Source organism: Myotis nattereri, assembly GCF_964212035.1.
Source record: "Myotis nattereri genome assembly, chromosome: 7".
Taxonomy (NCBI): Eukaryota; Metazoa; Chordata; class Mammalia; order Chiroptera; family Vespertilionidae; genus Myotis; species Myotis nattereri.
The window spans coordinates 89,431,139-89,456,923 of record NC_138082.1 but is presented as its reverse complement, the minus strand read 5'-3'; the positions used below and the strand labels follow the sequence as shown (position 1 = coordinate 89,456,923).

At 42.9% G+C, this 25,785-nt stretch overlaps 1 protein-coding gene across 1 annotated transcript in view; it reads left to right on the top strand.

The window, feature by feature from the left end:
* The window catches only part of CNTNAP5 (contactin associated protein family member 5), an 865,111-nt gene that overhangs the window by 540,649 nt on the left and 298,677 nt on the right, over positions 1–25,785 (top strand). Inside the window, 1 exon segment of the mRNA XM_081095918.1 lies at positions 6,076–6,195. Coding sequence (XP_080952044.1) covers positions 6,076–6,195 — 120 coding nt within the window.

Here is a 25,785-nt window from a genome sequence, read left to right as displayed (position 1 = left end):
CTCCACTAGCCTCCACTTCAGTAGTGACAATGTTACAGAATCTATGTCTATTTTCAGCATGTACCAACTATGTGCTGACTGGGACATCAAATATCTATTTTCTGCTTGAAGCCCTAGACATTTTTTAACTAATTTCAAAAATCCCATCAGCTTTAACATTATTTTTCTTCATTGAAACCAGGCCAAGGCACAGTCCCACAAACCTACTGCACAAGGAGTTTGAAACCAGGCCAAGGCAAACCTACTGCACAAGGAGTTTGATAAACTAAGTTAAGTAGCTATTAAATGCAAAAAAGATTCACAAGCATTTATTTGATAGAATTAATTAGATCTTATTTATGTCTGTAAGCCTAGGTACATCTATAACTAAATATGCAGTCACTTGGTAAATATTAGATTTCTGGGGACATAAGGAGCAAGGAAGGAAATAGGGCTGAAACATTTTTAAAGCCTTAAAAGTACTATTTACTTGTCATCTAAGTTTTATATCTATGCCTATAGTCTTACAATAAGAATATAAGTAGTGAGGCAGAAAAAAAACATAGCTCTGACCTTGGTACTTGAAAAGGTGAGTCTAAATAAAACTATTTTGCTGTCTGAATACTATCATTATCTTTAATGAGAATGGGCTTCACAAGGACATTTCAAATTGTACCTTAGACAATAAATTAGCTGCCAGGACTAGATTCGGACTATTTTCCTTAAATATGAAAACACTGATTTAACTGCCCTGTCCAGCTACATTTTATATCTGCACATATTAATTTAAAAATCGATTCTAAAGAATCTTAATATGTCCATCAGTGTCCTTGTCATTAATGAGCACAGATCTTCGTGTGCCCATAATGCCAGACCTTCCCACCAGCACTAGCACTCACTGTTGGTAATGGAGACAAATCTAGCCACTTATAAAGCTTCTTTTATTTTTCCTCCATGGGTAGGCATCTTCTTCCAGCAGGAAATTTGATGGTTGTCCTAGAGTGGCCTCCAATGCCAAATCAGAACTTGTATAAGACATAGAATGTCTTTTTAAATGAGTGGAGATGATATTTTAATTGTTCTCCATATATCTAGATAGATAGATAGATAGATAGATGATAGATGATAGATAGATAGATAGATAGATAGATAGATAGATAATTTGGAATCACTCTTGCAATTTTTGGATTAAGCCCCCATTTGGCCTTTGTGTCTTTTTAAAATACACTATTGGGTATTAACTGCTGATTATGTAAGTTTTTAGTGATATTCACAAGTGAATCTGAAGTTTTCTTTATTGGTGTGGTCTTGGTTGGACTTGGGGATCACCTTTGGGCTTATTGATAATGGTGAATGACACCAGAATATTAGAGCTCAGTCCTTGAGTTCAGCTGAGAAAAGAATTCAGAGCCAAGGAATCAAATACTAGTGAAAGTTTATTAGAAAGTCAGAAGTAGAAGAAGTGAGCCAGCCAGCTGTGCCGCATGGACTCAGGAAACATATTACAGAGGCACAAGAAGGGCCCTAGGAGCTTAGGAGAAAGAAAACACACCTGAGGGAAGGAGGCAGGGGGGAGGTGCAGCTTGCTCCAGAGCAAGAGAGAGAGAGGAAGAGTGCACTAGGTTCTTTATCTTAAGGTGTTGTATCTATTTTCTAAAGGCAGGAATTTTCAGCAGAGGATTTCAATAGAATATTCATCAGCTTTCCAGGTGTGTCCTTTTAAGGCCATGGGCTCTACTGATTGGCCAGCACTAGGATAGAGGATCGTTGGTCATTGCATCTGGTCCTGATGTCAGCCATGGCATTGCTCTGTCTGATTTTTCTGCTTCTCTAGGTCTAGAGCTAAATCACAACTGAGCCTTAGATATTTTCTCTAGTTTGACCAAAACTCTGTCTCTGTTATCTGGGGTCAGAGGCTCTATTGCCAAGATTATGTGATGTGGGTCAGACTTCATTGTCTTGAGGGTTTAATGCTTAAAGGAAGTAGTCATGAACTGTCATTAAAGTGGTCATCAAAGGCTTCTATGGTAGTCATATGAGGCTCTTCTCTAGCCCCTTTGTTTCTCCTTTAAGGGGTCTACCACGTGACTAGTGACATGCCAGGAAAGGAAAGCTCAGGGGAGGGTCTGAATCACAGGACCAGCTGATATACTAGAGGATAAAAGGTCACCCTGTGTGCAAGTTCCCACCTTACAATTATCCACTGCTAGGCCCTGGGTGACCTTCCGTATCTAGCCTCTTGTTCCTATTCTGCCATGTCTCTCTAGCTGCCTACTACATCACTTACTCTGTGTAGCAATTTGAAAGATTTATCTTTTCCCTATGCTTTGGAGAGATATAAGTGGCGTTATAATACTCTACACTTTAATAGATACCATATGATTGTAATGTCTTGTTGTAGAGGAGACCTTTAAATAATTTTTATTTATTTAATAGAAATTGGTCTTTTAATATTTTTCTACTTGTATTGAGGTTAATTTTGGTAAACTTTAAAGCCATGAATTACCTGAGGTGAAAAACCATGTATTTTTTATTTAGTTTCTGAGAGCCCTAGGCTAAAGTTACTGAGAAGTTTGTAGGGTGTCAATAAATTTGCATTCACTTCCTGTTTTGCAGTGTGTGAGGCCTGCAGTACAGGAGGAGCAATGCAGCTTACAGGTAGCGGGCTTGTACTTCCTGGAAGTGTGGGTGGACTCAACATATGTATAACCTTCACTTCCTTCTAAAGCTTCACATAAACAGCAGTAAATGATATAAATTTCCTTAAATGGCTCAGTCTGCAGCTGATCGGAGAAGCACCTTGAGTCTTAACCACAACCAATCCTTCAACTTTAGTGATGGGGTGATCATAAGAGATCTAAACACGTACATGGCTGGGAGCTAGGGAAGCTGGAGGGAGAGATGGCCCATCTGGAGCAGCAGCTGGCATGGCGTGGCCAACTCACATTAACAACTGAGGTCTGCCGTTAAGTGACAACATGTGTAACTATATAGCACCCCGTGCCCTGCACTGACTTTCCAAGCGTAAAATGAATGTGTGCACGGTGTCACTTCCACCTTCCACATCTCATGTCAAAGACCCTCTAAATTATAGAACCTAACAACACCAGGAGAAAGCACTGAAGACACTACATGGGGTTTCCAAAGATGTGGTCCAGCCAAGTAATACTACAGTGCAGTCCTCGGAGGACAAACTACCCATATTTGCTTACAGCAATCAGTAATTGAGAGACCACAGTTAGTATGAGAGGACTACCTACCGAAGAGGACCTGACATCGCAGAAGAGAGTCTAGCATGAAACACACACACACACACACACACACACACACACACACACACACACAGTTGAGGGGAAACAGTATGATTAAAGAGATGAAAGTGTCAAAGAAATTATGTTATAATAAATATTTTCACAAATATTAGAGAAATATTGAATCAATGAATCAGGAATTGCATATTATTAAAAAAGGAATATTCAGAGGGAATAATATTCCTCTATTATAATAATAAACACTCTATGGAATTTAAAAATGTCACAACTGAAATAGCAAAACACTGAAAATAATCCAAATGAACTGAGAATTACTAGCAAAAGCCAGCATCTCTGCACAGAAGGGCTGTTGGGTCTACTAGTTTTTCATAACAAACCTTGTGATTCATGTTCTAAACACCCCAAGGCTTGTTATCATTAAAAGAGTCAAGTAAAAAACCTTACCAAAAAGAGGCAACATTTCATGAAACAATGCAATAGTAATAATAATAGTTATAATCATATTTATCAAGCATTTCCTAAGTGCCAAGCACTGTGCTAGGTGCTGTCTGTGGATTATCTCTTTGAATCCTCACTACAATTGTACACAGATACGTTTATACCTATATCCCATGAGAAAACTAGTGCTTTGAGAGTTTGTTAGCTATCTAGTGCTGCAAAATGTTGCAACAGATACCACCACTTCATAGTTTCTCTGGGTCCTTGAGCAACTTAAACTGAGTGGTTCTGCCTGGGCCTCTCACCGGGCTGCAGTTAAGGTGTCAGCGAGAGTTGCAACCATTGCAGTGTTTGGCTGCGGAGCTCCGCATCAGGGCCCACTCCCATGGCATGTCTCATGAGGGTCCACGCTCACTCATGCGGGCCTTTCCTCAAGGCTGCCTCTGGCATAGCTTGGCTTCCCAGAGTGAGTGACCCAGGATTACCCAAGGTGGGAGCCACTGTCTTTCTATCATCAAGTCTTGGAAATAACATTTACCCTTTTTGTCATATTGTCTTAGAGACGCATCTGTAAGTCCAGCCCACACTCAAGGGAGGGCATGAATTCATGAGCAAGATATGAATACCAAGAGGTCAGGATAGAATGAGTTAGCTTAGCGGTTGCCTACCACAGGTGAATTGGCTTATCCAACCTCCAATAGGTATAAGTGGTAGCCCTGTGATGCAACACCATCCAATTTAACTCCAGGGTTCAAGCTTTTTTTTTTTTTTTTTTTTAATATTTTTTATTGATTTCAGAGAGAAGAAGGGAGAGGGAGAGATAGAAACATTGAGGAAAGGGAAATATCAATCAGCTGCCTCCTACTGGGGATGGAGCCCACAAGCCAGGCATGTGCCCTGATCAGGAATCCAGCCAGTGACTTCCTGGTCCATGGGCTAAAGCTCAACCAACTGAGCCACACACCAATCGGGCCCACGGCGCCTGTTCTTAATCGCTATGTAACCCCCCAAATATGCTTGAGTGAGACAGCAACAACCCTTTCACATGGTTGTTATGTTGGGAGTGTGGGAGTGGCTGGGGAGAGACACCACACCTAGAGGTGACTTCCACACGCATGACACATACCCATAATGCATGACACAGCAGTTATTAGGTTTGGGAAAAGAGAAATCAGCTCTATATTATGGTCAGTATGTAGAGTGGAACTATAACTCTCTCATTTATTTCCTAGTTCAGAAAGTGTATATGGCTGCAAGAGAGAAGTCCATGAGTGCAAAGATAACCTTGAAGTCACTCTAATTTATAAAAGCTCAAATCCTCTCAAGATTTAGAACTTTATCGGTAATGAATTATTTGAGGCACCCCTCATCCTTGATCATGACAAACTGCAGCTTCATTTTCCTGGGACGGGACATTCGTCACAGGGACATGTTGGCAAAGGTGAAGATTTGGTGCTCTATCTTTAAAGCTTTTGGGAGCCACTGTCTTTTAAGCATGGGATGATGACACAATTGGATGTGTACCTGCTGCTCAAAGTTATACCATTTTGTCGAAAGCATCAGGGAGCATCCTGTATTCTCATGCATAAGACGGCAGATGCCTCCTTTATACCCTGCCAGATTCATTCATGTTAGTGTAATGAGATTTCTATGTTTCTCACATCTGTGGATGGGTCAAGGTAGTCTATCTCAGGGCTTCTATGTCTGCCTATCTCTGAACACAGACAGACCTTCATGGCAGCAACCAGGCTGTGAGCTTCATAAGGCCCAGACTGGTCGCCTTCTTCATGTTCTGTCTTCTAGTGGCAACCACACTGTTGGCATATGTTAAGGACTTGATAAATGCTTGTTAAGTTAAAATAAACTTGATCAGTTACCGTGTTGAGCTCTGGACATACATTAATAAGTTAGTGCCATTTTACTTTATTAGTAAAAAGTCATGACTGTATGTGTCCATTCGGTTTTACATTCATTGATCAAACTCCTGCGGTGAAGGTGGCACTCTGCCAGATGCTGGAATGTGTGCCAACAGCACACAGCCACCACTCTCACATGCTGTCACTGGTAGTCCTAGCTCAACACACCATGCAGGCATCCAGGAGGGACATACCCATCAGCACACAGAAGATCATAGCCGAGGGAAGGGGGGACTCTTGAACGGTGTGACTTCCGAGCTGGTGAAAAGAGTGACTGTTAAGGTGAATGGAGGGTGGGATTCCCTCAAGTATTGGGATGCTGGTTTGTTAAGACTTGAGGGGAAGTTGCGGTTATGGGGGAAGGAAGGAAGCCAAGATTGACAGTCAGTAGAAGTAGAAGTAACTGATGCATCTAAGGAATATGCAGAGCCATGCAAAGTTTCCTCTCCCCTGTCTTTGTGTCTCCCCAGCCCTCTACGAGCGATCCTGCGAGGTGTACAGGCACCGAGGGAACACGGCTGGCTTCTTCCACATTGACCCGGATGGCAGCGGGCCGCTGGGAGCTCTCCAGGTGTACTGCAATGTCACAGGTGAGGGTGCAGACTTCTCACTCAGCTCTGTCCAGCTGTGTGATGGCACACGGCCAAGGGAAGTCCACGGCAAGGGACACGCTTGCAAATAAAAGACCACATTCTGGGGGAAATGGCATTTTAGTAAATAATAGAATTAGCAGCTAGGTTATTTTCATGAGAGAAGAAAACTTGTTAACAGGCTTCGTGTTCCACCAAAACCAAGAGCTAATTACCAAGAATTTTCTATAGAACTTGTCACGGATGTTTTCTCTCTTAGAACTCAAAACCAGAAAGCACATGAAAACATCCAACCAACAAAAAACAAAACACAAAGTGAATAGGAAGCTTGACTCAGGTGGTGGGAACGCCTGGCCCAAGTCTGGCCCTGAGGACTGTGAATCGGCGTTCTCTCAGAGCTTCTGGTGCAGTACACCAGTGCGGTGGGAATAGCGCTTTCTACTGCTCAGAGCTGTGAGGATTAGGCACATTCCCGTGTATCCTGTACTGGAGCAAGCAGTCAGACTAGTTACCCTGTGGATGCCTCAGGGAAAAGGAAAGTGAACTATTTGCTTTTTTTCTGGAGATTTTATTTATGCTGCCACTTTGTTCTAAGTGCCTAGTCAGAGTCAGTTATTTCATAGGCTTAGAGACTGCATCTGATCACTACTGTATTTTGAGAGCTTGTTTGGAGGTTCTAGCAGGGGAGCGCAGCTACTCGTATACCCTTGACCAAAGACCGGTCCTCTCCTGGGGGGGGGGGGGGGAGTAAGGTCGTCCTCTTAGACCGAGCATGCAGCTTCGGGAGGGACGCACATGGATCGGTGAGGGAGGAGGGGGACACCCGCTTAGCCAGCCAGATCAGCCGAATCAACCCTGGCGATCAATGGGGTGACAGATGTCACAGCCAGATCGCCCTCACATCCTGTATTTTGAAAAATAATTCCACAAAGTCACAATTTGATGTAATAGTTTCCGAAAAACATCGCATGGTGAGTGCACTCTCCATTGTGAGCCATAATGGGCACATCCACGGGTTGGGGTTCCATCCTGACTTGGAGGGGCCACAGAGTCATGCAGTGAAATGGGATGCAGGGAGTTGCTGAGACACACCGAGTCTTGGTGAATCTCAGCAGCTCTAGCTCCTCAGCAGCAAGGCGGCCCCTCCGTGGAGCTCGGTCCGTAGCAGACTCTGTCCTGGGCTCTAGGGAGGCACAGAGAAATAAGACATAGTCACTGTCCTTCACGAGGCAGTAAAATGGGTGATACTAATGTGCAAAAATCACAGGTAGATATGCAAGCAAACCTTTGCAAAAATGGTGATTAAGGACACTTAGCAATCCACCCGTCTGAATACAAAGGGCCACATCTTTTTCTGCAGAAAATGCTAGTTTCATGGAATTGATTGCCATTTCATTGAATTTCCATAATTTTTTATCTGCAAAATGCATATATGCTAGCTGCTTCTCCCCAGCTTTATAAATAAATTAGGAATCATGATGCTGTTTCCTTTTCAAGGTTTTGGTAAACTACAATGCTCAACAGCCTGGTCAAGTACTAGGTAGGGTTTTCTGTGGATCCCAGTTATTTCAAAACTAGGGGCCCAGTGCATGAATTTGTGCACCTTGAAAGGAACTGTGGGCTGTGAGGCTGTGGTAGGCACAGGGATGAGTCTCAGGCCATCCTCCTCACCCCCACCCAACCCCTCCCGCCGTGGTCCCTATCTGCCAGCAGCCCCACTCCCACCACTGCCACTCCCACATACTAACAGTGCTGGCCCTGATCGCACCCGCTGATGGAGCAGAGTGATTGGGGCCAGCGCCATCAGTGGGTGCGAGCAGTGACTGATGCCCCAATCGCCCCTCAGGAGCAGGGGTAGGTGGAGAAGCCCTCAGGGGCAATCAGAGCTAGCAGCCACTGCTTGCACCCACTTATGGTGTAGAGTGATCGGGACCAGCGTCAGGCACTGGCTGCAGGTGTGAGCGGCGGCTCTGGCACCAGAAGTGGGTGCAAGCGGGGCTGGTGCCAGCAGCAGGTGCAAGTGCCAGGCGGGACTGCAGTGTGTGGGAGCAAAGAATTTTCAGTAACCACCAGAGGCTTGCCCCATTGACAGCAACCAGTGCCCCATCTTGGTCTGGTGCCCCAGCTCACCTGCTCCACCATCCCACCACAGCCAATGCCTGCCATGTTCTGTACACACCCCCTGGTGGTCTGTGCATGTCATAGCGACTGGTTGTTCGGTTGTTCCACTGTTTGGTCTATTTGCCTATTAGTCTTTTATTATATAGGATGTAATTAATATGTGGATCTGTGGGGGTTCTTGCTAAACATATAGACTTCCCTGCCCTATAAATTTTAATTCAGTAAATGCACATTTACTAAGTTCTCCCAGTGAGTCTGATGCACATTGTCCTTGGTCCATACTTTACCAAAATCAAGGATATGATTTGGCTGCAGCATAAGGCAAAGATCCATGCTTGCTGATGTGTGATCAGCACCTACCACCTTCAGAAACTGAACTGAGAAGTTACAGATATCGTTTCTTTAACTCTGAGGTAGTTCGCCTCACCTCTATCTTACATAGAAGGAAAGAGAGTATGAGAATTTCACAGTTTGCTCGAGGTAATAATCTGGAACTAATAGTCAAGACTCGGGAAGCAAACAAAAGCTTCTGGCTCAGTAATAATGTGTATCACTAAACATTAATTAGATACTTTGTATTGCCTATGTTTTACTTTCAAAAGTGCTTTTATTTTTGTTATAAAATAAATCAATATCAATTATAAAAATTGAAGGGGAAAAAGGTTAAAGAAAATGTTAACTTCACCTATCAACCACAATCCAGAGATTGCTGTTGTTATTTTGTTAGAATTTTCTTGTGGCGTTTCTCTAAGAATATATGTGTTTTAAAGTATATGTCTTAAAGTTGTGAAGTTAATAGACTAGCATAGACTTGTCCATATATCATTAAAATATGTACAGTAAGTAAAGTATAAGTTTTAAAACCCTCTAAAATAACCAATGGCCAGTGGCTCCATTGGTTGGGCGACATCCTATGCACCAAAAAGGTTGTTGGTTCCACATGCCCAGGTTGCGGCTCCATCCCCAGTGGGGGGGGGGGGGGGTGCAGGAGGTAGCCAAACAATGTTATGCTCTCATATTGATGTTTCTGTCTCCCTTTCCCTTCCTCTCTCTAAAAATCAGTAAAAACTATTTAAAATAAAATAATGTAAGTTCAGTGACACAGAGGTATGATGGACTCAGAGGTCTCATTGGCATGGAATCTCTGTGTGTCTTTGGGAAGCTTCGTCTCAGGGTTTATGTTGGTATTTTGCCAGGAATGGCTAGAGATGACTGTCTGCTGCATTTAAATGTGCCTGTCTTGCCGATGTGACCCTGAAGGAGTCAGGACCTCTGAGTCGTGTCCCTGAGGTGCAAGGTTTCATTATGCATGGCTGGGCATTTCTTTAAGTATGTTATTTGGTCACATCCAGTTGGAAAGTATACAGGTTTTTGTGTTGTTGTTTTTTCCTAAATCAAACCTCTGTGCAGGCTGAATTATATAATTCTCATGTTTAACTGAGAAAAAATTTTGTACATAAATATATGATAATCAAGTCCATACTTTTTATTTGTAAAATGTTAAATGTTCTTAAGTATGAGTAATTATGACACTAGCAAAGTGTGGCATGGAGTGTTAGGGAAGAGGGAAGGAGAAGGATGAGAGGATGTGGACAGAGCACGGAATGGGGGTGGAGGAGGAAAAAGGGGGCTTGGTCTACGTTTAGCTCCCTTTTATGAAAGCACCAAGTTGCTGTTCTCTGCCCTTGGGGGTAGCGTCACTGGGTAATGACACCGGGAGTATAAATAGCCCTGGCAGGCAGTGGTCTGGGTTCTCTTCCTGACACTGACCAGCAGCTGGGCACTCCTGGCCTCTTTGTAGGTCTCTAATTAAGGACTTGGGACCAGGCCATCTCCATTCAGCATTCCCAAGAGACTTGTGAGGTTCCACAGAAGGGGTAGTTTCTAAGAAGTCTGCAGATATTTGCAAATAGAAGTACTGAGGGTGAGGAAGGATGGTTTAGTCAGGGAAAACAGTTCATGTAAATCCCAAAGGCATCTCTTTAAAACATACCCTCAGGGAATAGTAGTTCTCCTTTCTGTAGGCACAGTAGCACCCCACCCTTCAGGAGGTCTCAGTCTGTGCTTCTAGCCACCATGACCTACCCCTACAACAGGAAGAGCCCAGCAGCCACTGTCTCCTGGGATGTAAGCATCATGACCTGTGCAGGGGGAAGGAGGCCAGTTTAGGGAGTAACCTGCAGGGCTAACTAGGGTTAGTGAGGAAGCGGACTGACCTAGGCCTCTACAGATTTTGACAATGTGTCACCCTCAAGATTGCACCACTGCGCCCAGGACTAGTGGGTGGCGATAGGGAAGGCCCCGAGTTTGGATGGAGGATGGACTGAAGTTGTGGATGAAGCAGATAAAGAGTAAGTTTCTGTAGGAATACACATTTGGCCTACTTTTCACGTCTGAATGATTTACAATTCATTTCAGCTCAATGTAAAAGTGCACATTCCAGACATTGTGCAAACTGCTAGTTTTGTTAATAAGAAATTGTGTCTGCATTATTTTCTCTAGGCTTCTACAATAAAAATACAAATTGACTGGCTTAAAAACAAACAAAAAAAACAAAGTACATTGTTTCGTAGCTCTGGAGACTAGAGTCCAAAACCAAGGAGCCTGCAGTGCCAGGCCCCACTGAACCCTGTGGGGGAAGCCTTCCTTGTTCCTCATCCTTGGGCCTTCCTAGGCTTACAGAGGCAGCACCTCAGTCTCTGCCTGTGGGGGGCTGTCACCTGCCTCATGGGACATAGTCACAGTGACCATCTCTTCCAGTGACAGTGTCTCTCTTCTCTTCTTGTAAGGATACTGGTCATATTGGATTATGGCCCAATTTAATGTGTATAACTTCATCTTTATTTTATTGCATTTGCAAAGCTCTGGAGGTCAGGACTTTACATATATTTAGGGAAATAATTCAAGCCACAACAATGTCATTTCAGGAACAGTCTGCATCACAGGTATCACCGTAGAAACATCCAAACATGTAGAGAATTTTTCTGAGTTTATTTGAGTCAAGCTGATGACAATTGCTGGGAAGCAAAACCTCAATGGATTGTAAAAATGTTCCAGAGAATGGCAGTTTTGTACCTTATTTTATACAATGCAATTTAAAGAAAAAATGGAAGTAGGTTACATGAAATCCACTGGTGATAGATTAGGGAGGTGGGAGAAAGCGAAGCAGGGAAACCTCTGGAATTGAATAAAAAGTAAAAAGATAGACACTTCATATATATATATATATATATATATATATATATATATATATATAATGTATATTTCTGAGCAGAAGAGAGAGGGAGAAAGATAGAAACATCAATGATGAGAATCATTGATCTGCTTTCTCCTGCATGCCCCCTAATTGTGATAGAGCCTACAACCCGAGTATGTGTCCTGACTGGGAATGGAACCATGACTTCTTGGTTCATAGGTCAATGCTCAACCACTGAGTCACACTGGCCTGACAGACACATACTTACTTCATTTACATAGGTCGGTATAGTTAACAGTTAACAGTTAACTCAATAACAATGATGGAATTTGTGGTCTCCCCAGAGAGGTAGCTGTGCTTTGAAGGGTCTGGAAATTACTTTGACATTAAAATGATATCTTATGGTAGATGCAAAAAGACAATAGACAGACTCATTTAAGGTAAAGATTGACTTGTCAGGGAAGAATCTAGCCTAGGACATGACTAGCTGCCATATTAGTAAATTGCTTTTTGGCCCAAAAAGTTTTCATTTCAGACCATCCTTTTTGATTACTTTATGTCTCTGAGTTTGTAAGGCTGCTATATAGGCTTCCCCCGAGCTTGTCAGGTTTAGTATGTGGCCCCTTTTCATCCGCACAGGCTAATCATGAGGGAGACACAGCAACAAGTAAAATACAAGGACGATGACAAGGTATGAATAATGTGTGTTTGGAGCAGTGGAAGGGCCTAGTCCAGGCTCTTGTGCAGTGGGGGGACCATTGGGCAGGAAGGCAATGTTTCTAAGACCTGGACGGGAAGGCAGCTGCTAAGAGAAGAGGTACAGGAAAAGCAAAAAATGTCAAAAATAAAGTTATCGGTCTCTTGAACCTGCACATTAGTGGCGGCCACCAAACTCGCCAAGATGTGTTACTAGCTTAGAAAACTAAAAAACTAAAAAAGGTAAATGAAAAGAAAAAGGACCAAAGTAACTTAAGTCAGTGCAAGCAAAAGCTGTTGAAGGTCCACAATCTGAACTAGTTTCCCAGCAAGGAAATCTGCTGACTCAATTCCAGGAAAAAGAAGGAATAGTTTTATTATAAAGAAATCTTTTTAAAATTGAATTAATTGAGGTTATATTGGTTCATAAAATTATACAGGATTCAGGTATACAATTCTACAATACATCATCTGTATATTGTGTTGTGTGTTCACTACCCCAAGTCAAGTCTCCTTCCATCACCATTTATCCCTCCTTTGCCCAACCCCTTTCCTTCTGGAAATCACCATTCTATTGTCTGTATCCATGAGTTTGTCCTTTTGAGTTTGCTTAATCCAAGAATTCTTAAGCATGCAGGGCTATTTACTATTCCCGAGTGAGAGATGAACACATTTCTGAGCACCAGCACCAAGACACCATCCTAATACCATACATGCCTATTAGCACAGCCCCCCTATCTTAAGGACAATAGATGTAGCAAATGGCTTGCTCACATGAGGACTGTGTACGAAGGCATGAGCATATAGGAAGAAATAAGGAGAGGATCATAGTACAGAGCTTGTAAGAGAAGGGCGGTTCCCATCATCAGACTTGTAGAAGTGAGAGGAGAAAGGATGGCAGCATGTGGAGGAGCTGTGCCCTCCTGGACGGGAACCACCAGCAAGGAGCTTGGAGCATAACCTCAGTCCCTCCTGGCTTGTTCCAGCCTCCTTCCTATGTCTCCACTGAGCAAACCCTGCAATAACTCAGAAGGCAAGGCCATTCATTGATGTAAGGCTTTCAGTCAGTCTTCTAAAGCACAGGGAAGGCTGCAGAAGGGTAAAGTGCCTCTGGAGGGGTAAATGGAAAATACTCATGTTGGCCTGTTTAATGAGCTGTCCAAAGAAGTCTATGGAAAAGTGATTAGAATCCATCAAGAATCAAAGATGGTGTTGAAGCAAAACTCACAAACCTTGCAAATATATAAAGCATGGACTTAATCAATAGACTCCAACCTGAAGTAGAAAGACCTCCCTGTGCAGGTTACATGGGTTAGGATGCTGACTTACAGAACTAACTGACTAAAAGGCTATGAAATTCAACTGATGAATAATTGAAGGAAAAGTAAACAACTAAGATAAACTGTGACACTCTAAAATGCCATGTCTTATTAAAAGGGACATCTGGGTCCTGTGCCATTTCTGAGGGTAAACGTCTCCTAGCCTGGGTATGGACAATTTCCACCAATGATGTAAAGTTTGTGGTCATTCTTACTTATGTCAACCTGACTTGGCAAGTAGGAAGGGATGCGTTTAACTAACAAGGAATCCAGTAAGGACTTCAAATTGTGCTGCTTGGTGAAAATGCATGCAAGGTGGGCTGGCAGGACAGGTTAGATGCCCTCAGGAAGTGAAGGAATTCTGAGCACTGGGATCAGTGCAAAGAAAAAAGATAGGAGTGAAGGAAAGGCAGGGCACAGTAAGTAACAGTGGCATGAGTGATGGCCTGAGGTACCCCCAGGACGCCTGGGTTATTGGGACATGAGAATGGAGTTTCTCAGTGGTTTCCTGCTTCCCTTGGTGCAATGGTACTTTTATGTTTCAGTTTGGCGGAGCCACATTGCCCAGATATTTGCTAAAGCAATATCATTAATGTTTCCATGAGGGTGTTTCAAATAGGAAAATAACATTGCTATCAGTGGACTTTGAGTAAAGCAGAGTGCCCTTCAAAATATGGGTGAGCCTCATGCAATTAGTTCAAGGCCTCCACAGAACAAAGATTAACCTCCCTCAAACAAGACTGCCAGCAGATGCCTTCAGACTCTAACTGAAACTCTTTTCTGGGTATCCAGCCTGTTGGCCTACCCTTCAGATTTTGGACTTACCAAGCCTCCATATCATACATGAGAGAGAGAAAGGGAGAGAGAGATTTAGAAATGTATTTGCATCCTGTTGGCTCTGTTTCTCTGGACAAGCCTACCTAATAACACTGGGGTTCTGGCCATCTGGGTGGTTCTGGTCTCAGCTTTCCTTTCAGTTTCTGCATATTTTCACCATGGCACTGCTCACACTGTACTATAACCACCAGTGTTTACTTGCATGTCCCCACTGGGCTCTGAGCTCCTTATGGAAAGTGAGGGACAGGGTGTGAGGAATCTCTTCATACTTGCTCTCATGAGTCCCAGTGTAAACAAAACTCTGAGCTAACACAATCAAATTAAAGATTAATTTCTAACTTTCTCCTTTTCTTCTTCCCCTTCCCATAACTTGTCTTAGACTAAGGTCCTGTTCCAGTAAACCAATAGTTTGGTACTGTGGATACTGCCTCAATGTCTAATCTTAATCTCACTCCTACACTCTTTGCAACCTCTTCTACAAATCCAAGAGTAAATGTGCTCAACTGTTCTTCATTGCCTTCAAGCCCTTTCATGGCTACCATTCTTCCCCAAAGGACTACTTTGCAATGACTAGTGGGGGTAACACATACCTTGTAATCATCTTGGAGTTCAAATTCTAGTGCTGACACATTCAAGCTGTGTGACCTTGCACATTTCTGGATCTTGGTTTCCTTATCAATAAAGTGGAAATGATAAAAATGGCTTCCTTTCAGGATTAATGTGAGTGTTAGAATAAAGCAAAGTTTCTAGCCCCAAAAAGCAGAGGTCTTAAAATAGAGAAATCTAGTATTCACTGGAGCCCTCCCTCATACTCACCACTGTCCCAGTGTGGATGGTACCTATATAGTCACCCTTTCCTGAAAGGACAGCAATGTCCTCATGCCAGCAACAAAGAATCACCCCTTCTTCAGTTGCCACAAGATGCCTGTGCCACTAGGTGCCTGGAGGGAACATTTCTGAGGGAAAGCTTCCAGTATCAATAAAGACAAATTAGAAGGATGAGGCACCCTGACAAGATGTTCCTTAGAACTTGACATTTAAACTTATTCTACTCAGCTTACATTTTACCATTTTTAATGTTAACAAGACATCTTGTCAACGAGTTAACAAATGTGTCCCAGCCATACACCGTCTTTCCCCTGTAGAGTACAAATGCATACTGATATGCAAAATTGTTCATCTAGAATCAATAACAAAAATACATTTATTTCTTATCTTGATGAATACAATGCCAGTTCCATGCATCCACACTTGTATAGAAATCATGAGGCACTGAAAGGAATTTTGCAAGGAATGTTTAGTCAAATCTCTAAAGTAAAACTTGTTTCCATTCTCAAACAGCTCATAATCAAACCACCATACCAGTCTCTATATCTTATCATTGTCACTGATATGATGCTCTGTTTCTCACTATCTGGAGGCAGGCTCTGTTTTCACTAAAACTCATCGAAGAATGCATAATGGAGTAGGTAGAGAAGCCACAACTGGAATCTCTGTAAAATGCCTGCACATAAGAGTGGAGTGTGATGGCAGATAATAGATTATTATCCAGACTATTGATTGACAGAAAGATGTCCATCCAGTTAGGTCTAGCAGTTGTCAGCCTTGCCTCCCAAAGTCAGACTTACTAGTACAGAGAGGAGACCTTGGTTCTTGTCTTCTTGAAGAAAAAAATTCAATCAAGAGACAAGATGTAGAAAAGCAAGCAAGAATTTATTGACTGCAGCAAAAACTTACTTAGGGTAGAGTAGGAAGTGGGCCTCTGTGATCCATCTCTAGCATAGGCAGCTTTTGATGGAAATGGTCACTGAATTTCCCCAGGACAAAGTGTAGGGAGGAGGGAAGAGGATATAAAAGCAAAGAACTGTGGACATGGGCCAGCATCATGGTGGAAACCCCTGAGATGACTGCCCCAATTAGACAGGAGGAGGTGGAGGCAACTAGAAAAGGCCTCAGCCCAATTTTTTTAAATGGCCCAATGGGAGACAACAAGACCTAGGTAACATATGAGGAAACAGGTGACCCCATAGTGCTCAGCCAATGAGGAACCTGAGGAGGGACTGAATAAACAGATTGTGATTGCTGCCTCAGGTGTGCCTGCACAACCCAAAGGACACCAGCTCTTGAGAATGTATTAAAAGTCTCATTTTTGCAGTACTTCTGTCTCCAAGTCCATCATTTGAATTCAGACAGGTGAGCATTTTTGTGAAACAAGGAAAGGCATAGAAGAAGCAACAGGAGAGCTTAGGATGGGCTGACTTGGCTCACTAGAGGTCAGAGAAAAGGGGGAGAGGGGGGCCTTGGAGACCAGTGCAGGAGGTTAGCCTGGGGGTGAGCGGTGGCTGCCTATTGCTTCCCTGGTTTCTATTCTCATGGGATCCCTTGGAGGTTAGAAGATAAGTGCCTGTAGGGGAAGGAGAGGGGCAAAGAATGGCACAGGTGTGCTCCCTGGAGGGAAAGTGCATTGGGACCTTCATTTTCAGCATTTTATAGTCTAGGTGTTTAGGGGAGATCTTAGGGGCCAATCAATAGAATATTCATCAGCTTTATGCTGATGTACCAAAATGAGATTTATTCTCTTAATTTGTCTGTCCTTGGGTCTGGTTGGCTAATGGCATTTAATTGGATTTCTGTTATCTGTCTCCCTGAGTGGGGTGATTTAAGCTATTTACACTCTGGTTGGGGAGGAGAAGTGCAAACCATTTACCCTTAAGTGTCCATGGTTTAGGAAAGATAGGATTTACTAGGGGGACACAAACTGCTGTTTAACTATCTATCTCAGTTTCCCTAGTCCGCTTGTCCTGGAACTTTCCAAACTTCCTACTAGTCTGTAACAAGACCACTGTCAGTGAGTTCAGTTTATGAGCGGGTGACTCAAGGACCTGACAGTATAGAGGAAACAAGAGTTACTCAAAGCACATGTATATCTCACTGAGGTTCTTAGTATATAGTTATTTTTTGGCAGCTTTTGGTATATTTTACATCAAAGAAAAGTATAATTCAGTAGTTAGTGTCATATCAATCTATAATAAAGTTCTATCCTTGTACCTTCTATAGGCATCTCACTTATGATTTCCACTGTAAACACTTACTTCCAACAAACACACACACACACACACACACACACACACACACACACATGCGGAAGTGTTAAATTTACTGCCTGGCAAACATTTCTACAAGAACAAACTGGGCTCAAGTCCTCAAGTTTGTTTTTTTCATAAGTTGTTGGATGGCCATTGCTGCAGAAGGACTCTTTCTGGAAAGGTGTCACTTCGTTAGAGACTACATAAGATTATGTTGAGTGTCTACTGGATGCTGGCCTAGTCCAAGTTTCATCCCTATGAAACAGCTGGAATGATTTTGATTTACAAATGTGTTAATAAGGCTAATAAATTATAGAGGTAAGATTCCCTTATAGCCATCAGATCTAAAGTGTTTGCCCCATTCAGCATGCAGACCTTCTTATCAAAGTGTGGGTGGCAACCCTTGTTCTATCACTGTGACTCAATATGCATTGGTTGTCTGCTAGGCCAGGTACTGATGAGGCACTGAAGATGTGGAGATGATTATGGTATGGTTCCCCACTCCACAGAGTCTATATAATCTCAAGTCCTTGTGGTAAAACAACAACAAACAAACAAAAAAACCCAAGTCTTGAGCCTTCCCCACTCTACATCGTCCAGGATGAGCTTTTAAAAACATAGATATCTTGGAACTTGAGGGGAACCAAGATGGTGGCATAGGTTAATGCCAGAGATTGCTGCCTTGAACAACCAAATCAAAATACACCTAAAAGATGGAATGGACATCATCCAGAACCACAGGAAGGCTGGCTGAGTGGAAATTCTACAACTAGGAGGAAAGAGAATATCATACCCAGACTCAGAGGAGGCGCAGTGCTGAAGTGAAATACTCAGGTACGGAGTGCGCGAGGAGCAGGCTGGCGGCGGAGGGCGCAGTTGGTGCTTTCAATTGGGAGGGAGTCTCAGATTCTGAGCTCCAGATCCAGGTGAGTCTCTAGGGACCCAGACTCAAACGGGAGAAGCAGGACTGTCTGGCTTCAGTCTGAACTCGAAGGCAGCTTTCTCTCCAAGGTTTGCAGCGGTTGCTGGGACTCTGTGAGGCAGAGCCCCTAGGGATGGAACTGAGAGCCGCCATAACTGCTCTCTCTCTCGCCCACCTTGTTGATCCCGAGCCCGAGCGACCCACCCGCCCCATCCAAGCCCCGCGCAGAGCCATTTGCCAGATAGCCTCAGGCAAAGGCTAGATTAGCACCTCCCTAGAGGACAGAAGTTTTCCCACTGCAGACACAGCTGATTCTCACAGCCAGCTGGCCTGGAGGTCAAATCCCCCTAGTATTAACTACAACAATCAAGGCTTAACTACAGGAGGACTGCACACAAAGACCACTAGGGGGTGCACCAAGAAAGCATAAAAAATGCGGAGAAAAAGAAACAGGACAAAACTGTCAATGGAGGATATTCTGTTCAGAACCACACTTTTAAGGTCTCTCAAGAACTGTCTAGAAGCCGCCGATAAAGTTATTGAGATCCTCAACAAATCTAATGAGACCCTCAATGTTATGATAAAGAACCAACGAGAAATTAAACATACACGGGCTGAAATATCGAATATTATACAGACTCCCAACAGCAGACCAGAGGACCGCAAGAATCAAGGCAAAGATTTGAAATGCGAAGAAGCTAAAAACACCCAACCGGAAAAGCAAAATGAAAAAAGAATCCGAAAATACGAAGATAGTGTAAGGAGCCTCTGGGACAGCTTCAAGCATACCAACATCAGAATTATAGGGGTGCCAGAAGATGAGAGAGAGCAAGATATTGAAAACCTATTTGAAGAAATAATGACAGAAAACTTCCCCTACCTGGTGAAAGAAATAGACTTACAAGCCCAGGAAGCATGGAGAACCCCAAACAAAAGGAATCCAAAGAGGACCCCACCAAGACACATCATAATTAAAATGCCAAGAGCAAAAGACAAAGAGAGACTCTTAAGAGCAGCAAGAGAAAGAAACTCAGTTACCTACAAGGGAGTACCCATACGACTGTCAGCTGATTTCTCAACAGAAACTTTGCAGGCCAGAAGGGAATGGCAAGAAATATTCAAAGTGATGAATACCAAGAACCTACAACCAAGATTATTTTATCCAGCAAAGCTATCATTCAGAACTGAAGGTCAGATAAAGAGCTTCACAGATAAGGAAAAGCTAAAGGAGTTCATCACCACCAAACCAGTATTATATGAAATGCTGAAAGGTATCCTTTAAGAAGAGGAAGAAGAAGAAAAAGGTAAAGATACAAATTATGAACAACAAACATGCATCTATCAACAAGTGAATCTAAGAATCAAGTGAATAAATAATCTGGTGATCATAATAGAATCAGGGACATAGAAAGGGAATGGATGGACTATTCTTGGGAGGGAAAGTGGTGTGGGAGATGCGGGAAGAGACTGGACAAAAATCGTGCACCTATGGATGAGGACAGTGGGTGGGGAGTGAGGGCGGATGGTGGGGCGGGAACTGGGAGGAGGGGAGTTATGGGGGGAAAAAAGAGGAACAAATGTAATAATCTGAACAATAAAGATTTAATTAAAAAAAAAAAAACAGATATCTTGCCTCCCCATCCATTTTCTTCTATCTGTGCAAAATCCAAGCCTTATTTATGGATTATAATTTTTGAAGGACATAGTTGTACAGATATAGAAACTCAAATGCACTAATTAACTGTCTTAGAACAATGCCTATACTTATTGCATCCTCCAAATAATTATAGTTAAAGATTATTATAATTATTGTCTGTGGGACCATGGACAAGGCCCTTGACTGTTGCATCTCAGTTTCTCTGTCTGTAAATGGAGGGTGATTGTAATAGCTTTTTACTATTGCCGTGTAGTCAGTTACATGACAACATTTCAACAATGCTGGAGAGTGACTGACAGAGCAGGTGATAAGGGCAAGTAAGGTCGTACTCACCTTTTCTTCTTTCCCTCTTCCTCCCTTGGAAACACATCCACTCTCTTAATGGGCCACAGGCTGAGTCCCTGGTAGCACCTGTCCTCTCCTGTTTGGGACTCACGCATGGGCGACTCTTGCTGTGGCTCACTAGCAAATTACTCAGTTGGAATAACACTTGTATATCAGAGGGAAGGACACTTTTTATTGTCACTTGTTTTCTGTGAATGCAGTGTTGTCTAGAGGACTTTTTGTAAATAAAGAAAAATGATCCCAGCTTAGAGGCAGGAAGATCTTTTTAAGTGTATTTCTCCCTGTTTCGTACCCTGTGTTGTCAGCCAAGGCTTGAGGACCGCATCAGTATTCCAGCAGGCTGGTCTCTAAGGCCAAGCTGGGATTTGCTTGTGTGAAAGTCCTGAGCTTTAAAGTGGTCTCTGTGGGCTAGCAGGCGGCATAATCTCCTGCTAAATGGGGCCATTAAATGAAACTACTAAGTCATAAAGATTAGCATTATCCTGAAATTAAAGCATTGTCACCTTTGAGTTGCCAATAATTGTAACAGGCACTCAGAGAAACTCCTTTCATTCGGAGAGTTGACTCCAACCACAGGGATGAGAAGAGAAGGCTCAGAACCAAGGCACAAAGTGGTTGCAGTGAGATTCCCACTCATTTATCTGCTTATTCATACACTCACCCCCTTTACTAACTCCCTCTCTGATGTCTTGCATTCCTTTAATAATAGCCTTTTACTCATTTACTCCCACATTTATTTTTATGTGTTGAGTTACTTATATATTATGCATTCATTGAGCCAGTCACTCAGTTATTCAGTTGCTCATTTAGAAATTGTAATTCAAGTAAACTTTTGAGCAAGGATGTGCAAGTCACTAAGGTTACCAAATGAATGTGTGTCCTTGTCCTACAGGATCTCACAGTTTAGAGAGCAAACAGACATTGCAAACAGATATGTCTCACAAGGTGTAGGAAATAAATTAGAAGCCAAAGACGCTACAGAAATAATACAAAGGAGGCCATGGTTGGATCCCGGGGAGCTGGAAACTGGGAATGGTGGTCAGAGAAGCTGACCTTGAAGGGCTGCCCTCTGGGCTGCATTTTGTAATATAAACAGCTAATATTTAGTTAAGCATCTAGTATGAGGATCCATCCCAGACACTTTATTCTCATGATGTTATTCACTTTCGCAGAAATCATGCAGAAGACACCATTCTTTTCATTTGCGTAGGGAGCCAGTGAATTCTTGAGGCTGCACCATTGTCCAGGGTCACATGAATTGACATACGTTGCCAGAAAGAGGAGCTAGGTCTGTGATTCCCATTCTTGGGTTACTAGGCCGTGAGAAATAGAGGCTCTGGAGAAAAGAAACACCCATGTGTCTAAACAAAACAGGCCCTCCTCTGGCCTGTGTGCCCCACCCATCAGTCAGTGCCACTGCAGAAAGGTCCTGGAGGGAGGGAGCCTGAAGGAATGGTGTCTCCATTCCACTCACCTCACCTTCCTGATCATCACTTTTCTCATCTGTCAATGGAGATAGTCATACTCACCTTGCAAAGCTTTTCTGAATATTAGATGAAGTTTATAAACACCAAAGATTCTTAAATTTTATTTCTTCAAAGAATGACCTAAGATGAGTAAAATGCCATTTTCTAGGCTATTTCCAACAATGTTTCTTCAGTAGGTTTAGAACAGTGATAAGAAATAGCATTTTAACAAACACCTGAAGACATCAGACTTTGGGAAATACCTATATAAGTTGATTAGCACATTGCTTAACACTTAGGTCCCATTCTTCAGTCCTCTCCCCAGTACTCAGTGACTGAAGAACTGCTTGTCTTAAGACCTTCACATAGAGCTCATCCTAAGCCCTCCTGTTGGACGTTTCACAGCACACATTGTAGATCCCTGGAGAACTCTTCCTTCTGTGCTGTGGGGATCAGGACAGTCTTCCATCCGTGCTCAGCGCTGTACTGGCTATTTTAAACCACTGACCTTGAAACCCAAAAACCTCATATCTAATATCCGGTCTTAAAACACTTTCATCTAGACTATTCTGTGTAATTTGTAGAGTTACATAGGAAGTAAGGTACTCCACAGGCATGGAATCCAAGGAGAGTTAACTTCTATGAGACTCAATTCTTCATCTGTGCAATAGCGATAAGAAGTTAGTCTTAACTCAATGGATTGATGTGCAGATGAAACACAATTAAATGAGCAATGCACCTAATACAATCAGCACAATCTCTGGTACTCTGTAAGAGCTTCTGAAATAGAAGTCAGCATCACCACCATCATAGGAGGACCTGGATGCTGAAGGAGTTCAGAGACAAGAGCGATCAAGAAAGGCTTCCTGGGAGACATAGTGCTTGATAGATAAACAGGTGTGACCTTGATAAGTAGGGGTTACAGGGCCAGGCAGAGAGAACAGAGAGGAACCAACCCTGTTGAGCTCAGGGGGTGACAATTGGGAGAAGCAGTGAGCAGGTGCCTAAGGGCCTTCCCCTTGCAGGGAGGCTCCTGGATCACTTGTGCATCAGATCAGAAGAGTGAAATAGTAAGTGGGAGTCAAGGATGTCTCCAGAAAGCTTTCTTGTTGCTGCTTGCTTTTGCTCTGAGTCCAGGATTACAGGGAGAGATGATGAATCAGAGTCTGTCTAGATGCCCCAAAGAATAAAAGAGCCAAGATGTGCAAGTAGCTTACGATCCCAGGTTCTGTGAAGTAGAAGCAGTAGAAAAGACACTCACCTCAGCGTTTTCTTTCACTGGGAGGGTCCCTCAGCCAGGCCTGCACCCTCTCACAGTCCGGGACCCCTCAGTGGACATCCCCCTTACAGTCTGGAACTGCATCATCTCGCTCCTTACCATCTGCCTGCTCTCTGTTCCTTAGCGCTGCTGCAGAGGTAGGAGAGGCTCCTGCCACCTCTGCTGTGCTCTCCAGCCGAGAGCCCAGCTTCTGGCTGAGCAGTGCTCCCCCTGTGGGAGCACACTGACCACCAGGCGGCAACTCCTGCATTGAGCGTCTGCTCCCTGCTGGTCAGTGTGCATCATAGCAACCAGGTGTTCTGGTTGTTCCACCATAAAGGTCGCTTAGGCTTTTATTAGTATAGATTACTGGGATGCAGTAATTAAAATAACAAGCAATAACTTTCATGAGCGCACACATCAGACACACTAAAATGGTTCACAAATGTCAATTCAACATTACTAATCAGTATTTATAGTTGAATCTGAATGTGCTGTCGTGGTGTCAGAGGTTGAAATGAATAATAATCTTTGCTGTTTGATAATTGTGTTGCCAGTTAGTCCTTAGTCATGCATGTGTATGTCTCTGCATGTGTGTGTGCCTGCTTGATCTGTGTGTCTATGTCTGGGAGTGTGTGTCTCTGTATGTATCTGCATGCCTGTGACTGTGTGTTTGTGTGCATCTGCATCAGTGTGCCCATGTGTGTTTTTGTATGTGTAAAAATCTGTGAGTGTGTGTGTCTGCATGTATGTGTCTGTAGCTGTGTGTATGTGTCTCTGAATGTGTGTCTATGTATGTGTCTGTGAGTGTGTGTCTGTGTGTATCTGTGTGTGTCTGCATATGTGCATGCTGAGGGTGTGTGTCTGTGTGTGTGCTGTGTGAGTGTGGGTGTGTAAAAGCACTCCCACATGGATTTGCTGGAGCACACTAGAAAAGCTCTGAACACTTACTGTGAAGCACTGTGCAAAGCACTATTTTGTTTTCACCAAAATTTTTATTCTGAAGTGTCCAAACATACAGAAAAGTTGAAAAAATACTAAAATGAGATTCTATATACTTTTCACCTGACTTCTCCAAATGTAAACATTTTGCACATCTGCACATTTGTGTTGCCCTCATCTCTCTCTCTCTTATTCTTTATCTTCCCTCTCCTTCATTCCTTCTCATAAATTGCCTTTTCCTTCCAGAACTATTTAAAAATAACTTGTAGACACATTGATAATTTAAACTTAAAGACTTCAGTTTGTAGCTCTTAGAACAAAGACATTATTGAACATAACCACACTACTAAAACCCTAAATAAAAATAAGCATTAATTAAAATACAATATATAGTCTATTCTGTCTCTATCATGTCTTTTATAGCAGGTTTGTTTTTGTTTTTGTTTTTAGAGAGAGAAAAGTAGGGAGAAGGAGAGAGAGATAGAAACTTCAATGATGAGAGAGAATCATTGATCGGTTGCCTCCAGCTTGCCCCCTACCCGGGATCAGCCTGCAACCCGGCATGTGCCCTGACCAGGAATTGAACCAGTGAACTCTTGGTTCATAGGTCATCATCACTCAATCACTGAGCAACGCTGACCGGGCAACATTTTCTGTTTTCATAGTTTTATTTACGATTGAAGCACCTTCCACATGCTGGATTTGATTGCAAGATCATTTTAGTCTATTTTAACTAGAAGCCCCTCTCTCCTAACTCATACCATTTTGTTTGTTTTTCATGACAGTTTTTTGAAGAGTAGTACATGTCAGCTCTGAGGTAAAATGTTACATATGTTTGATTTTTAAAAATTATTTGTCATTGTTAGAATACTTTGGCCAGATAGCCTCATGGGTCATGTGTGGTCTCCTCAGTGCACCCCGTCAGGTGGGATATGATGTCAGTTCGTGACCCCAGGGCACCAGCTCCCTCCTTTGGCTAGCAGAGTTCTGCTGCACCTCTGCATCATGAAGATAGTTTACAATCAGTAAGTAATCTATGTGGGTGGTAATAACCTGCTCCCCAAAATTTCTCCCAAATCTGCTAATGAGCCCAACCTATATAATTTATTACACCAGAATTTGTCATGTTGTTTTTCTAATTCTACATTTTCCTACATTTGTAGCTGTCATTCTGCATTCTTCACTATTTCTCATCCTCCTTCACTTGCCTTTGTATTACTAAAAACGTGTTATTCCATTTTAATAAATTGTTACCATTATCTTTACTAGTATATTGTTATGTGAAAATTGCCATTGCTGTGACTAGCCATGGTCCTTTTAATTTTGCTCCTATGCCTTTCTTACTTGCCTCTATAATCCTGGAGTATCCTGTAGCTTTTTAGCACAAGATGCTAAAGTGATCTTCCCCTGCCTAGTCCCAGACTCAGCTGTTTTCTAAAAGAAGTTAGGTTCACCTCTGTAGCAAATTGCTTTTGGAAATTAAGATCTAGGCATGAGGTTTGTTTATGTTTCTAGAGCAATAGGCCTGACTCTATGGGAAGCAATTTTAGTGAACACAGAAAGAAAACACATGTGTGCTCCAGAGCAGAAGTGTCCACTGGAAGGGAGATAGACTGTTCCACTCTCCTCTTTGGGCTTGGGGGTGTGCTTGTCAGTAACCTCCAGAACCAGAGCATAAGACCCATGAAGCAGGGGATGTTCATTCACTGAAGGTGTGTGTCCCACTGTGGCCTGGTGGGAGGAGA